At 33.9% G+C, this 17,325-nt stretch overlaps 1 protein-coding gene across 3 annotated transcripts; it reads left to right on the top strand.

Moving 5' to 3' along the window:
• The first annotated feature begins 323 nt into the window (after positions 1-323).
• LOC123921700 (WD repeat-containing protein 48-like) lies at positions 324-17,099 on the top strand. 3 transcript variants are annotated; one of them, XM_045974355.1, is made up of 20 exons: positions 324-953; positions 2,533-2,639; positions 3,621-3,779; positions 5,597-5,662; positions 5,770-5,859; positions 6,028-6,330; positions 6,473-6,570; positions 7,313-7,348; positions 7,460-7,580; positions 7,705-7,941; positions 8,434-8,529; positions 8,635-8,700; positions 8,818-8,856; positions 9,114-9,248; positions 9,848-10,209; positions 10,823-10,916; positions 15,423-15,634; positions 16,127-16,252; positions 16,679-16,751; positions 16,858-17,099. In XM_045974355.1, exons 2-18 carry the CDS (start codon positions 2,541-2,543, stop codon positions 16,143-16,145), a joined length of 2,232 nt encoding a protein of 743 aa, XP_045830311.1. In that variant the 5' UTR covers positions 324-953; positions 2,533-2,540; the 3' UTR covers positions 16,146-16,252; positions 16,679-16,751; positions 16,858-17,099. The 3 variants fall into 3 exon arrangements, with proteins under 3 accessions (XP_045830311.1, XP_045830308.1, XP_045830314.1); XM_045974352.1 differs by having other exon boundaries at positions 809-953; positions 15,423-15,611; positions 16,127-16,253; positions 16,681-16,751; XM_045974358.1 differs by having other exon boundaries at positions 809-953; positions 15,423-15,616.
• The last annotated feature ends 226 nt before the right edge of the window (positions 17,100-17,325 follow it).

Below are 17,325 nucleotides of genomic sequence, written 5' to 3'. Positions count from 1 at the left end.
ATTTTATAAGTTCACTGAAATTTGTAATTTTATTAAGCTATTTTATCATAAACTACCTTGACAAACTTATAATAATATATAAAAATTGCATAAGTTGTTTGCATAAGCTCTAAATAAGAGGAAAAGAAGTCGGGCCAAATGTTACCTAACATATTCACCTTTAAGTAGCATACTTATAAAAATGAGATTTTTGAGGAAAAAACACTCTCCCACAATAAAATTTTCAAGATTTTAATCGTAAAATCTGCTACTTAAATAACAAACAGGAATATTTAAATAAGTTTGTATGATGCGTGAAAAATAAGATAGAAGGAGAAAAGTAAATCTCTTAATTATTTGGTTGGTCTTTGTTTGACCAATTTGGGCTTTTTTCATACATCAAAATCCCAAATTTGATATCCCCTTGAGCTTAGCTCAGTTGGTAGAGATATTACATTATATGTGCACGAACCCGAGACACTCTGCGTATTCACCTTTAGGCTTTGTTTGGTTTAAAGAAAAGAAAATGAAAGGAAATAAAATTACAGAAATCGATGGATGAATTTGGACTAACTCTAATCGAAGTTCATCCATCGATTTCTGTAATTTTCTCTCATTCCACTTTCTTTTCACAAAACCAAACACACTAAGGTGAATTTTCTACCCACTAGACTACTTAAAAAAAAATCCCAACGTTGATCCTGAATGAAATTGTGGTGCGAGTAATAAAGAAGAGAGTGACATGTGGTAAATCGAGAATCAAGCACTTAAGCAGTAAAATCAGCAAACACACCTGTGAATTATGGAAAGACAATCTTATCCTCGCTCCATTGAAAATTACCAACAAACAACAAATCAATCAGTTGCATCCATTTTCACTCTCTTCTTCTTCTTCTTCTTCTCTCTCTCACAACAAACTTAAATCTTCAACAAAATCGAACCAGCTCAAAAACACACATTCATCACTCATCGAGGTTCGTACTTCATTTTAATTTCAAATTTTCTGTTTCCATTATCTGTTAGCATTAAATGTAATCATTTCATCACAAACGCTTCTTATGATTAGGTTATCAATTTTCGTAACGGTACATCATTAATCATTATTATTATAATTGTTATTTTTTGTATATATTCGGAATGATTTTGGAAATTCTACTGCTTTGGCTGGTTTTTGTAATTATGCGTTTGAGTTTGTTTGAATCCACATTAAGGTTTCTGCGAATTCTATATTAAATATGAGTTTTCAGTGGTGAATGAGTTGGAGCTTTGGTTTGATGCAAATGCAATTTAAGTGTAATTGATAGAATCCAAATGCCTAGTAGTGTTTTTTTATTTTGTTGATAAGGCAAATTTAGGTTTACGGGGATGGTGCCCCGGTCCAAGACAGAAAAGACCTTAGGGCTTAAAAGAGCACTTACAAATGTATTTACATTTACCTTTCCTCCAGGAAAATGTCGAGTAGGTTAGTTAAGGGGCAAGTAGTGTTAGGCACACTGTTAGTAGATGACTCATACTTTTTTTTTTTTTTTTGGCTTTCACCACCGGTTTAATCTGGTTCGGGGGTCAGTTCTGACATCAAGTAGATGACTCGTACTTTTAATTAATGGCAACAATGACAGATTTTATTTGTCCAGAAATTGAACAGTTACCGGCTGATGGAAATTATTTGGGGAACATATCTGGACATGGATTGGGAAAAAATCTCTGATGATGTGATTTAAGCCTCAATTCACAAATTCTGATTTGGCTTTTTTTCTCTGTGTGTCATTTACATAATGTCACGGCCTTGCATGAGGTTGCATTGCATTGTTTATGTTTCTTGCATTTAATTGAAGTTATTGGTTATACTGAGATCAATCTTGTCTTTTGAGGGGCTTTTTGGTACTCCTTCTGTTCCATTATAATAATTGTCATATTTGTGAGAAAAACTTGTAAAAAAAAATTGTCATTTTAAGTTTCCAATACAACATTAATTGCTATTTTTCCAATTGTACCCTCAATTTCAATTTATTATTCTCCACTTTACATTTATGACAATTGAAGTACACCAATAGTTAAGATGGGTAATTGGGTAAAATCACTTCATTTATCATCTTTTCGGAAGTTGACAGTGCCTTGGAGACTTGAGAGCTCCTTTGTACAGAAAGCTATTACAGTTGTTCTAGAAGCATAAGCAACTAGATTGGCAGAGAAATGTAGCGTTGCTTCTGGTGTTTGATATCTTGTTAGTGGGTTTAGTTTGACAAGTTTATGTGGAACATATTTTGAAAATTCAGGGTATGGATTTTCAGAAGTTTTAGGGTTGATTGTGGAGTATAAAAGTCAAATGTCTATGCACACTGCAGTAAATTATTCCGTTAAGGTTACTACATCCGCAATGTATCATGCCAACCATTTTCAAATACAAATTGTATACTTTATGTTATGTGGGGTGGCTCGTGTGGTTGAAGCAAAAAGTTTAGTATAGTATGCCACTATGCCACCTTTTTCATTATCTTTAATTTACTCCTGGATATATGTGCTATGTGATTTATTATTTATTCTCTGCCACAGTTTCGGCAATGCACCACGCGGGTAGTGTAGGGAATCCAAATAATTTTACTCGCCCGCGTAAGGAGAAGAGATTGACATACGTGTTGAATGATTCTGATGACACAAAGGTAACTCATTATTTATTTATTTTATCTATTCCAGAAAAATGGCCAAGTTTCATGTTTGTTATAACCTGCTTCTTTGCCCCCATGGGCCTTTCCTTTGACATTTGCCTCAAACTTGTGAACTCGATGAGATAAAACAGTAATGTGAGTATAATGAAAAACCATTGAGTAGCTTCTTCCGAGAAATATACTGATATTATCAGCGTGATAGCTGAGAGAAAATGTTAAATAAACTACCTTTATAATTTTGAACAAACACAAATTAGCATATACTTTACATAAAAATCTCAAAAATTAATAATAACTTTTTTATACAATAAGAAAAACACTTCTTTTAATCTTGCTGATTGTGTCGTTGATATAGTTAATAAAGTTGTATTCAATATTCATATTGTTCTCTCTTCTTTTTTTCAATATTATATTAGATCATTCAATGGCATATTTACTTTCCTTTTTTTTTTTGGCCAAGTAGCCTAGTGACCAAAATTTCAGCCCCGAAGGTGAATAAGTGGGGAATCCCGGTTTCAAATCCCGGGGCTCTGCATATTGCAATGTGGACCAACTGTGCCATGCTCACGGGGACTACTTTCCTCCTTATTGTTAATAATTATCACTATTTAACCTTATAAACAATCAAAACTTCATCAATAGTTTTTTTACTATACACTTTGGTACCTGTTACCTTTTGAGTTGGTACTTGGCATTTTGCTTCTAGAAGTACATGTAATAGAATGCTACTTCAGGACCAACTTTGCTGGTTTTAGCTGAAAACTTGAAAATTGAAATTTTTCTTAGTTTATCATCTATATTCACTCAAAAGTTTTTTTTTCTTCCTTCTTTCTGCAGCATTGTGCAGGCATAAATTGCTTGGCTGTACTTAAGTCTGCAGCATCAGATGAATCTGATTATCTTTTCATTGAAATTTTTCTTAGTTTATCATCTATATTCACTCAAAAGTTTTTTTCTTCTTCCTTGTTTCTGCAGCATTGTGCCGGCATAAATTGCTTGGCTGTACTTAAGTCTGCAGCATCTGATGAATCTGATTATCTTTTCACCGGAAGCCGTGATGGCAAACTAAAAAGATGGGGTCTAGCTGTGGATGCAGCGACATGCTCTGCGACCTTTGAATCTCACTCGGATTGGGTAATACTTATCTCTCTAATCAAAATTTAACACACTACAATTGTCTGGTGACCTATGGTTTATTAAGAATATGATTATTTTCTAGGGTTAGTGATGATGCTTTAGCTACACTACTTGCCCCATATAGTCTCCAAAACTTTCCTAAGATAGATAGGTAAGTGAAATTCATGTTAATTATGTAGTAATTTTATGGCTTAAACACCATATTTGATGGTCAAATGAGAAGGTGCATATGATGCAGCACGGGAAAGCTATTCGCTATGCTATGTGCAAATTATATATCATTCTTGGGAGCCTAGAATACATTAGATGGGCCTTATGTGTGAAATGCGATTGAAATGAATATCATTTTCCTATTTATTGTCTTTTATTGGCAAAGGTAGTCTGTAGTTGTTATAAGTTCAGTTGATATTAAATTTTATTTATATATGTTGGGAGTTCTTAGAATTTGGGTTTAGGGCATGACTCAACCCCATAAACTGACTTGTACGATGAGGTCTATTGAAGCTTGCAAGCACTACCTATGCCACCTCTACCGTGTATGGAACTCTCAACATATCCCCCGCGCTCAAGATTGGACAGACGAAGCATAAGATAATGTGGGTGGAATAACAAGGATCTCAACACCCCCACGCGTCCAAGATTGGACATATGGGCATAGAAAAATATGGGTGGAATAACAAAGATCTTGTCTCATTAATAGATACAGGATAAGCTTTGACGCCATAATTTAGGCTTAAGGCCTAACTCAACCCTACTAAACAGACTTGTAAAGGGAGGACTATTGAAGCCTTATAACAGTGTGATAATCAATCAGCATGATATCTTTGTTCAAACCCTTATCTTTCATGAGAGGACTAAACACATAGAAGTTGATTGTCACTTTATCAGAGAGAAAATCCTTTCAGACATTATTAGAACCTCTTCAGTGAGCTCCAATAATTAGTTGGTTGATATCTTCATCAAATCCCTACGGTGACCTCTGATCGATTTTATATGTAACAAATTGGACGCATATGATATATACGCTACAACTTGAGGGAGAGTGTTGATTATAGTCATAATTAAGATAATAAGATTATATCTATATTTATTAGAATTGATATATTGATATAGTTTCCCACTTTTTCTTATTTTGAGGGATTCTCACTTCTATATATATTTTGATGGATGCAAGTAAGTCATTCTAAATTATTCAAGTCTTATATTATTTATATGACTCTTTGTATATAATATATAGTTTCCTCAAGTGTGTAATTCAAAGTTCAAACACACTCACTAATGCAATTTTGTTTTCCTCTTGTCAACAATTTATTTTGTAGAGTACATTTTTATTTGTTTATTATGTCTTATTTTTTGGGGGTTATAACAGGTCAGTACTGTAGCCATATTCCCATCAGTTTCTGTTGTAATGGAAATATAAAACCATGACTGAGACTTGTTTTAACACTGATTTCTGAAAGAAACAACTTCAATAGTCATTAAATTCTTGTACTTCTCTTGACTGTTGCATTATGTTTCATTTCGTGCCTTGAAAGCTTGATACTTCTTTTCCCTTGAATAATTCCCTTTTCTTGGATCTAATTTTATTTTACTAGTAATTCCAGTTAGTAGTTACGTTTATTAAGATCTAGCCAATCAATCGTTCAACTTATATATTTTTCTTTTAATTCCAAGACCCATGAATTTACATGCAGCATTAATTGGGAATTGTAATACCGAGCCTTCTCTACCAACTAAACATCATAATTTATGATACATGAAATGAATAACAGCTTAAGGTACTGTTAAATATACTGAAGTGTTTTTTTAAACAGGTAAATGATGCAGTACTTGTGGGTGATAGTACACTTGTTTCTTGTTCTTCAGATACAACCCTTAAGGTTTGTTGATTGTTAATGGTATTTTGTCGTAATCAATCCCTGTTCTACTGTGAAAGCAGTACTGATATGATTGTTATTCCTTTTTGGCTGCTGTATGTTTGTGCCAGACATGGAATGCATTGTCTACGGGAACATGTACCAGGACACTCTGCCAACACTCAGATTATGTCACTTGTCTTGCAGCAGCTGAAAAAAATGTAATGTTATTGGAACTTCCCATGCTTCTTTTTAAGTTCATCAAGAAAAATTTCATTTTCATATTTCCCGTGTTCATCATTGATTCTGATAGATTGTTTGATTCGATTTAAAGTTTGAATCTTATCAAATCCATTTTCTGATCCTTTAATAGTGTCGTGAATTAATAGAGCAATATTGTTGCCTCGGGTGGCCTTGGCGGGGAGGTTTTTATCTGGGATATTGAAGCTGCACTTGCTTCAGCTTCAAAGTGCAATGATGCTATGGATGATGATGCTTCAAATGGTGTCAATAGTTCTGGAAACTCTTTGCCAATGACAAGCTTACGTACCATCGGCTCTAGCAACAGTATATCCATGCAAGCCCAAACTGAAGGATACATTCCGGTTGCTGCCAAAGGCCATAAGGAATCTGTTTATGCATTGGCAATGAATGAAGGTGGAACACTTCTTGTCTCCGGTGGTACAGAAAAGGTACTATATGACATCCATATTCGTGTTTATGTTCTAACGGTTTCTGGCTTCTGTTATTACTGTTTGAGTTTTAAGGGGCATTTAGTTTTTATTGATTATATTGCATGGTTTATTTTTGCTTTTAATTTTTTCATTTATCTAGGTTGTACGTGTTTGGGATCCAAGATCTGGATCAAAGACTATGAAGCTAAAAGGGCATACAGATAACATTAGGGCTTTGATTCTGGATTCTACCGGCAGGTTTGTTCAGTTGTCTTACATTTTTAGTTTACAAACTTTACATATAGTTCTTTAAGTCTCCTTTGGCCCCTACCCAGAAATACCATATTTCTTCTACTTTGGACAAGTTACCATTTACAAACGTTGGAGTCAGGAACTTATGAACTTCCCTCTATCTCTTTCTTCTTTTGTCTTTTTGCTTTGGTATTTCTATTTATTGCCACAAAATATAAATAGCTACAACATAAATAGCATGCAGTATAAATCCCTATTTTCATCATCCAAAGATACAATAAAAGCATCACCATTTTAGTACTCAATATTATTTTTTTGTCAATTTAGTCAATAATTGAAAGTGTAATCATTTTGGTCCTTCTGTAACCTTCTATTTGAAGGCTAGTCTGTTATCTGCTTGCCATGTTATTTGCCAATGAGACAGTTAAATTATGGTAACCAAAGGACCAAAATTATGGCATTATTGAGGAACTAAAATGATGACAAAATATTGTGATGATTGAAACACATGATGCTTGTATCTTTAGACTTAGAGGATGAAAATAATGATTACTAACGTTTAATATTTTCAGTGGCAATGTTCCAATTGGTTGCTTTTTGATTGGCCATGGTATACTGAATGGAATGCTATCTGGTTTTCTTTGCCATTGCATATACATATTTTCATTGCATAAGTTATGTTAGGTTGAATTAAGAAATATTTTTCTTCCTACTGCTGCTGAGATATTTCTAAAATTTATCATTGTAGGTTATGTTTATCAGGATCTTCAGACTCTATGTTAAGGTGGTGTATTTTTTTTTTACGATAAGGTGGTGTGTGTGTGTGTGTGTATGTTGTTATAGTAATTTATGTTGTTTGCTATATGCTTGACAATTGTCACATCTTTCCTTGTAGGCTTTGGGATCTCGGTCAGCAAAGATGTGTGCATTCTTATGCTGTTCATACAGATTCTGTTTGGGCTCTTGCTAGCAATTCAACGTTTAGTCATGTTTATAGTGGTGGTAGAGACTCTTCTGTGAGTGCAATTTTTCCTTAAAAATAAACTGGATGTTTTTATTATTGTAATTTGAATTTTCTGTGACTTCTTATTCTGTTTAACTTGTGAGGTCTTCTTCTGACCTATTATTTGATTTTCCCAGTTATACTTGACAGATTTGCATACTAGAGAGAGTGTTTTGCTTAGCACAGGGGAACAACCAATCCTTCAATTGGCTTTGCATGATGATAGCATATGGGTGGCATCAACAGACTCATCAGTTCACAGATGGCCTGCTGAAGTATGCAACCCTCAAAAGATTTTCGAAAGAGGCAATTATTTTTTAGCTGGAAATTTGTCATTTTCAAGAGCAAGGGTGTCTCTAGAAGGATCTACCCCTGTATGTTATATTTAACTTATTTCTTGGGAACATTAATTTTACTATTTTATCTACCAAATGTTGTATTGCTCTGGGAATACATAATGCTGGTTGCATATGCACATGTAAATGTAAATGTGAAAAATAATTGTTTACTTGTCTCTCTTTAGGGCTTCCCTTTTGGGGATATGATGGGATCTCTTTTTGAAACAAGTTTCTATTCAAAGATAAATGTTCTTTTGATTTGGTTTGTTGTAGAACAGATACAATAGGAACAGAAAAAAGGAAATTAAATCAAATCCTAATAATCTTAACTCTGTAAGATATCTAAATTTGATAATAATTCAAATAAATCTCCCTGATTTAATTCCTTTATTACAGGGAATGCCAGATGATTATTTTCACAATATTTACACCGTCTCTCCCTGATCTTTATATTTTCAACAGATTCTTTCTGTTCTGGGGCAGGGCCACTAATAATTTTTCTTCCTGTTGCCATTCAAATATAAATAGGTTCCTGAATATAAACAGCCTATCTTGACTATTCCTGGCATCCCTGCAATAGTACAGCATGAAGTTTTAAATAATAAGAGGCATGTGCTAACTAAGGTAATCGCGGTGCTTTGTGTTTGTGTTAGTATGCCAAGTATGTTAATATTGTCATGTGTTCTGTTGTATGGTTATCTTCTAAGCTGATAAATGACTCCTTTACAGGATACTTCTGGTTCGGTGAAGTTATGGGAAATCACGAAAGGTGTTGCAATTGAAGATTATGGAAAGGTTAGAATAAGTTATACTTTCATTTAGTACCGATTATTATTTTCAAAGTTCAACTATAGATGACAGGGCTCATTTGTTAGTTCAAAATAGCTCATGTTTTACAATGGGACTACACAGGTACCATTTGACGAGAAAAAGGAAGAGCTATTTGAGATGGTATGATTGCATGTATTTGTCGTCATCAATTATTTTGTTACACTTTTTTAAATATATTACTACAGTTTTGAATATAAGCAAAAAAATAACTTTCTAGGTTCATTGAATAAAGTATGTCTTTGGACCATTTTATGGTCCTGGTCCAGATACATACTTTATTAATGAACCTAGAAAGTTGTTTTTTGCCTATATTCAAAACCGGACGGAGTATTATTTTAGTTCCGGTTGATTTATATTTGCTTTCCCAATTACTTCAGGTTAGCGTTCCTGCATGGTTCACAGTGGATACCAGACTTGGAAGTTTGTCTGTACATTTGGACACCCCACAGTGCTTTTCTGCTGAGATTTATTCACAAGAGCTTAACATCGTAGAAAAGCCTGAAGATGACAAGGTAAGGGAACACATTTTCATAAGCAATTTGCATACCCTTTTCTTGAATTTCTGAATCATATTGATATTTTCCCTGATTTGAAGTCTTTTGCTCGTTATTATCATTGTTGTTACACGGTTGCCATGTTGGAATGGCGTGTGAAGGATTTTTGGACAACTGCCTTAGGCAATTTGTGAACGGATGCACGCTACAGCGGCGCTGTACGCCGCGATGGTGTGTTTATATTGCTGATTTTTAGCTTACCGCCATTGATAAGACTAGTTATTATTGGCTGTAACAAATAATACCCACTTTACACAATTACAGTGTTCATTTTCCATTTTTTTTTGTAAGTTACTAACGATCTTCCAATTTTATTATGCTTACCATGATACTATTATCACTGATATGATAGTATTTATTGCTTTTTTTGGTATTTATTTAAATGTCATATTTCTGTCAAGGTACTCTATCCTATGCATCTACAGTTTCATTACGTAAGAGGCGGAGTTATGAAAATTCGTACACACCAAAATCAATGCTTATGCATGCATGCATGCACAAAGACACAAATAAATGAAATATGGAAGCAGCTAATGACTCTTCCTTTTATTCTACAGATTAACTTGGCTCGAGAAACACTGAAAGGACTCTTGGTTCATTGGTTGAGGAAACGAAAGCAAAGGATGGGAACTCATGCTTCTGCTAATGGGGAGTTATTGTCTGAAAATAATATTGGTACTAGAAGTCTTTCACATTCAAGAGTTGAGGTTGATGGAAGTTCTGAGATTGATACCATTGTTTATCCTCCTTTTGAATTCTCAATTGCTTCCCCCCCTTCCATTATTACCGAGGGAACTCATGGAGGTCCATGGAGGAAAAAGATTACAGATTTAGATGGAACTGAGGATGATAAAGACATCCCCTGGTGGTGTCTGGACTGTGTATTGAATAACCGATTACCTCCTAGAGAAAATGCCAAGTAATTTTTTGTCTTCCTGTCCATTTTTGTTCTCTCTAAATTGTTGCATGTTACCCATGCTTATAGTAGCAAGAGTGAAAGATTGCTTGTGCTTGGTAATTTGCATTTATTAAAATTTATCATAGCATGATCTAGTTATTCCCTCAATCTATTGTTTTCATATTATGTCTCAAAGCAACATCTTCAGCATGTTCTGATGTTTTAAAGGTCCTGCTTTCCTTGCCTTCCGTGTAAGAACTGATTGACTCTTGATAGTTATATAATGATTGTTCTCTATACAACTCCCAACAAATATGGCGGTACTTTAACATAGCAGTTATGATGGAAATCAACTTGTGATTTTATTGAATTGTATTGGCGTGCTTCCTACTAGTCCACTATTGGTCGCTTGGTTTTATGTAGTTCTTACAGCATCTTTAAGCATTTTTTGCTCTCCTAAAATGATGAATTTATTTTCGAACTTTTCTACACCTAAAAACAGTGGGAGAATACTGGTTTGAGTTTCTGACCACAATTGCAATTTTATAATTCTAGAAATCTCTATGGTTATTATTCTTGGGCCAGTTATATACTGTTTACTTTAATATACATATTTTTATCATAACATTTGCAGATGCAGTTTCTATTTATATCCTTATGAAGGCTCTACTGTCCAGATCGTCACTCAAGGGAAGCTAAGTGCTCCACGTATATTAAAAATTCATAAGGTAAGTTTTGATATTTCATATCGACAAATGCGAAATCAAAGTTTCCTATGCTTTTTCAGTCTTCATTTCTATACGAAAAGAAAATGTTATGTAGCAAGAGAGCAATGTGATATACCTTTATCCTTGAAGCTGTCAATTGCTTTTAACATCAAATTAAAGACATTACCTTGAACTTGCTGATGAATCTATTTCATCTTTATAAAGCTGACTTTTGGGTTGAACTTAACTCAACTTTAAAAAACCGGTTAGTGAGACGAGGAATGTCCGAGCCTCACAAGGACTATCTTCACCATATCTTTGCTCGGTGTAAGATCTCACCACAACCCCTCACGTCCAAGACTCTAATGTCTAGGGCTGGACATTTGGAGCATGGAGGACAAATACAAGTGGCTCAACAATACCACTCACACCTAGGACCAATGTTTTAAAACTCGAGAGTCTATGCAAGATCGGTAGGGGGTTGAAAGATCGTAACTCGAGGATCATAGCACGTATCGTAAAATCCTACTATATATACGCATGCACAAATATTATCATATATGAAGAAAATAACTTCTAAATCACAAATTAAACCAAGTTCATAACAATAAACTCATAAGTTTGCAACCATAAATTCATACCCCAAAACAACACTACGATCAAGGTTGTCAGACTTGAGTTTTCGCGTCAACTCGTTTTGCCTAGGTGGAATCGACTCTTAAACTCGCACGAGTTTACCTCAAGTTATAATTATTATATATATGACATGTATTTATATAATATCATAAATACATTAATAATTCAAAAATTCAACTTAATTATTAAGTGAAAATATACCAAATTATCCAACACAATAAAAAGTATGCCAAAATTTCAACTACAAAAGATGGATATATGGAACATGATATATAATGTTACAATCAATATCACTAACAAAAGATATATTCTAATTGCATAGTAAAACTCATAAAAGTAATTGCACGGTCCCTTTACATGTTCAAGTTCACCATACCAATTTAGAAGGAGATTTAGGTTTGTTGGACATAAATAATTGGAGTGGGACTTAAAGAGGAATCCCACATTGGAAGAACTATGTTAATAGAAAATTGTTTTGAGTGGAAGTCAGTATAATGAGCTCTCATACGAATAATAGCATTTTAGTGGAGTCCCACTTCAAAAATATTGAAAGATTGAAAAATTAGAATGGAAGATTAGCTATATATATAAGCGGTGTACACAGTGAGAATTTTATTACTATGGACTTGAAACATTTCCTTTCGGAAGAGTGGAAATTAATGTCCCCTAGACCCTAAGCCAGTTTTAAATTTTTTATTGAGTTTAGTTGGGCTTAAATTGTGTTGGGCTAAAGTTTTAACTTTGGTAAACTTGGTTCGCTCTTACGAGTTTGAGTGAGTTAATTCGTGATTCCAAAAAGCAAATTGGCCACAACGCCGATTTTACTAGATTTCGAGTTTATAAACGAGTTGACTCGAACTTACTACCTAGACTCGTGAAATTGTACGATTTTACGAGTTAACTCGCAAATTTAACAACCTTGCATAGATCATTACCATTCCTATTGTCTTGCCTTTCATCTTCAAAATGAATATCTTCATAAAAATTGTAAGATGATATCCTAGCTTCCTTCTTTTTGGCCAACTTTGAATTAGTCATCACATAGACTACATTATTCATGGCTTTTTTGCAACGGTTCCTTTTCTTAGTGTGGACCTAAATAAATTAAAACCGAATTAAAACAAAATACTCGTGTCTATAAAGAATTGAATGCAATTTATTTCATAAATTTGAAATCTTACTTACCCTTTCAAAGACATTACAATTCCTTTCGCAGCGGGATGGACTACAAGTTAAACTTAGTACTCACATAGCAAACCATTGCAATTTTGGATATGCACCTCCATAAGATCCCCACCATTGTGTTGGTGTTATGGCTTGATGGTGCGAGTGTAGCTAATTCACCACCAAACAATCCATCATTTTCTTTGAAACTTTCAAGTTGATGATCAATCTTAGAATGATTTTCCAAGTTCTTTTACATGCCATCTAATACTTCATTATCAATAATGAATTCAGGAGCATAATGTAAGACTGGGTTACGAAAATGGCCGGTAACATGCAATGGCCTAGCTGTTGTAGCTAAGAAAGGAAAAGAATGAGTTAGAATTGAAACAAAGTGTATAAATTATAAGCCACCAGGTTTGGTCTAGTGGTGAGGGGTTTGGGTAGTATGCTAGAGGTCCTGGGTTCGATCCTCAGCTCCATTGTAAACCACAAGAAAAGGTGTATAAATTATAAAACCAAAAAAAGTTTTAGTCGCCACTTACCAGCTACCAACTCCTTTGAAGTCAGATCGAGTCCTCTCTTTTGCTCATTCCATCTCTTCATAAATGTAACCCATGGCCAGTTTCTCATCTGAATCCACCATGCGGAGTACCCTAATTAGGGGGAAATCACCCCTTATGCAATACACAACATCTTCCCCACAAACTCCAGCTGCTTTGTAATTCGCTTCATTGTCTGTAACAACCTGGAGAACATTATCTTCCCCAACCTGCTCAACGATATCATCAATCATCTTAAGGAGTGATTTAAGGAATTAAAATAAAACGCAATAAACATAAAATCAAATAGTATCTAGGCTAATAATGACTAAATATTTCAACATACCTTATTTCACCCATAATTTTCCCTAAGTGTTGTTATTGGCAGATTCCTCTTATGTAAATGATACCACATCATGGATGTTTTCAACCTGGGAATCTCCTTTACCATTACATTATTTAGGCATGCCATCTGCCAATGACAACACTGAAAGGAAATATGAACATATATCATATTGGTTTAGATTGGGAATTTACTGTAAATTCGTAAATAAGATATTTACAGTAAGTTGAATAAATTAATTAATTTGTATGATGTTGACTTGTTTGGGATATGTAGTTATGTAGTAATTATCAGTATCCTATGCTATGTTTTTATTCATTCAATCTGTATTTGGAATTTAAATTATTTTTCTTCAAGGATTCTCTGTATTATTGCTTTTTAGTCCTGAGATGGGAAAATGGATTCTAGGCTCGAACTGATAAAATCCAAGTCTCGAGAGAAGGAATTCTAACAAATTGGAATAGAATCCACTACAAAAGAGAAATTAGTAAGGATAATATTGAGCGTTTTAGAGAAAAGAAGATAAATATTGTTCAAATGTTGATTGATTACCAAATGAGGCACAATGCCTTGTTAAATAAAACATCAAGGCTAAATGAGTAAAATGACATAAGGTAAACTATTATTTAAAATAAACCACTATTAAACTATACTTAACTCCTATAACAATCCCCTCCCCTTCAAACATCCTTGTCCTCAAGGATGAACAATCACAAGTGCCATATTTAAGAGGCAAAGCTTTCCATTTGATTAGAACTTTAACATCTCCAACATTTCCCCTATTTATCATCTTTATGTGAAAAATAGCCTACAAAAGCAGAATGTGGTGTGCTACACATAGTTTCCAAGCAAGAGAATTATAGACATGAACCAACATTTTATTTTATTTTTTCCATTATCCAATTTGGCTTATACCCCCAAGTTAGCTTCTAATACCGATTATGATAGGAAGATGGATTCTAGGGACAAACCGATAAAATTCAAGTCTCAAAGTATGAATTCTAACAAATTGTAATAGATTCCGATACAAAGGAAAATTTAGTAAAAATAGTATTAGGAAGATGGATTTTGGGTTATGAAAGTATTTTTATAATTTGACTTATGGTTACTCGGATATCAATTTTGGTTATTCGGATGAAACTGGAATTTAAGATTACGATTTCGACTTACTTTACCACTAGTTTCCTATTTCTGCCTTTTATCTCCCTTCCCTCTCTCTCTCTCTAATAGCCTGTCCCTTCCATACATTGTCCTTTTCATCCTACATCACTTTATTTTTGTTCTCTCATCCATAGTTCTTATTTCTACCTGTCTCATTATTTGTGTTGGTCATATTCCCCGTAAAAAGTCATTTTCCACTTCCTCATTTTGTATTCTGTGCTCAATGGGTTATGGATTAATTTTGGTCATTAACTAAAATAGAGTTCTGAACAGTTGAGGCCACTGTAATTTTTTTTTTCTTGTCTATATCTTTTATTATCAAAATGGTTTATGTGGGAGGGACCGAGAAAGGCCACGAGTGGGAAAACACAAATTTAGCATTCACATGTATTGACTGTAATGAAGAGTTGTGAAGACATATAATTGATAAAATAGTGGTAGGATTTTTTTTAGTTCTACTCTGATGGTAACAAACTTGAATATATTTTTGGTTGATTGCTTTTGTCGCTTGTCACGGAGTTATATTCACGAATTTATAGTTCTTCGCTCTGTGTTGTGTAGTTGACCTTGATTGTACTTTCCAAAAGGATTCATTGCTTTGCTTATAGATAAATATTATTGGCAAATTATTCTCGGTTCAATGATGCATTCATTAATGATCAACTCAACTTTTTTGGCTAGGTTATTAATTATGTTGTAGAAAAGATTGTGCTTGACAAACCTTTGGATAGTATCAATGCCGAAGGTAGTCATCCCTCTGGGCCTGGGTCACAGTTACAGCACCAAACAGTTGGGGATGGATCTTCCCGATCTGGGTCTAAACCTTGGCAAAAAGTCAAACCTTCTACCGAAATATTGTGCAACAATCAGGCAAGTTATGTGTTCTTATCAAGGTAGTCTTATGTCTGTATATATTTAGTTTTCTAGATGCCAAGATTGAGCAAGTTCATGCTTTATTTTCTTATAGTTGGCCTACTCTTCAGTTTATGCATATGCTTTCAAATCTGTTCACTTTTCCTATAGAAATTTTTGGTTACTCATTGTGTTGTTTCCTGCATGTTATTAAAATTTAAAGACATAATTCCATCAGACTTTCTTCCTTTGATGTTTTAAAGCTACAACTTTAATCAGCTTCTATTATCCACAACAGTGACAACAATTACTTTGAAATGTTTTGGTGTAATTATCCTGAAAACCATTTTATATACCTTAAAATACCTTGAAATGATCAGGTTAAAATGTGCTCTTATTCAACTGGAAAAATACTTCGCAGAAACTTCATTAATCTTTTAGGATATATTCACTTGATCATGATAATAATTAGGATAATATTGAGATATTATATTTTCATATCATCTAACATAGCCGTGTTTTTTTAATTCCAGATATTGTCTCCAGAAATGAGCTTAGCCACAGTGCGAGCTTATGTATGGAAGAAAACAGATGACCTTGTCCTACATTACAGAGTAATTCTTGGGAAGTGATTGGAAACTGTACTTTCATTGATGGTGGTATAGCATCTTGAACTTTGCTTAGCTACAGATATAATTGCTTTAATTGCATATGTTCCTGCAATTTTTTACTTGTATCTACTACCATCTAGAATGGGGAAGGAAGACCTTAGTAAAAGGCTACTCTGCAATCTTTCTTTTATTGATGCCTATATTGCTCCCCAAATTGAGAAGGCTTTAAGCCATTTCTCTGTAGCTTGGCTGCTGAGAAATATAGTGAGATTATGAAGCCCAAACTTTATCAATATAATTCTCTCAATTTGTAGGAAAACATTTCTGCAAGTTTTGTCAATGCAATTGGTATCACAAACAACTTTGGAAGACTTTGGATAGAATGCATATAAATAACCTCCTTGTTATCCTTAATTTTTCTTTATTTGATGTCTAAGAAAGGTTCACAAACTTAATTATTCTTGATGCTTGCAGGTTTTCTTCTGATTGTGTTTAAACACTTCAGAGCAATGATTCTAGTCAGGTGCCTGCTTTGATCAGTGGCATTGTAAGAGATTTGTATATTCTAAACTCTTTTGATAACCAAATTTAGTGGCATTACTCAAACCTGCTTGGAATGTGTTATTAATTTATTTTTTTTGGATTACATCTAGCTGGAATATACTTTCGGTGGACATACCAGGAATCGTCGATTTTGAGTCTGCAAGACGAAGGTTTATAATTGGCTCCATTGAGTATTAGTGGGGATCACGGGTTCTTTCCAGGAAGTAGGTAGCAAATTTAGGGATGGCAACTAAACCATTGTACATTTGATCTGTATGTTAAATACCTAAACTTAGAAATTATGTTCTATAGATGTGTTTTCCTTCTTATTCATCTCTGTTCTGTTTTTTTTTTTTTCTTTCTTTTTTCCTTTTATTTGTTATTTAGAAGTTTTGGTTATCATTAATTGCAAGTACTATTATTCTCATTTTCTTAAATTTAGAATCAGTCACCCTCTATTGGGAAAGAAAATTGGGGAAGAAGATGGTTATAAGAAGATTGAGATTTTTAAAGAGAAAGGCACTTGCCTGACCATGTTAGCGCTGGTAACGACGTCAACAAACGAAGTTTAACAGAAA

Source organism: Trifolium pratense, linkage group LG1 (assembly GCF_020283565.1).
Source record: "Trifolium pratense cultivar HEN17-A07 linkage group LG1, ARS_RC_1.1, whole genome shotgun sequence".
In the NCBI taxonomy this organism is placed as follows: domain Eukaryota; kingdom Viridiplantae; phylum Streptophyta; class Magnoliopsida; order Fabales; family Fabaceae; genus Trifolium; species Trifolium pratense.
Note: the sequence above shows the minus strand (reverse complement) of the source record. Positions and strands in the feature narration are given on the sequence as shown.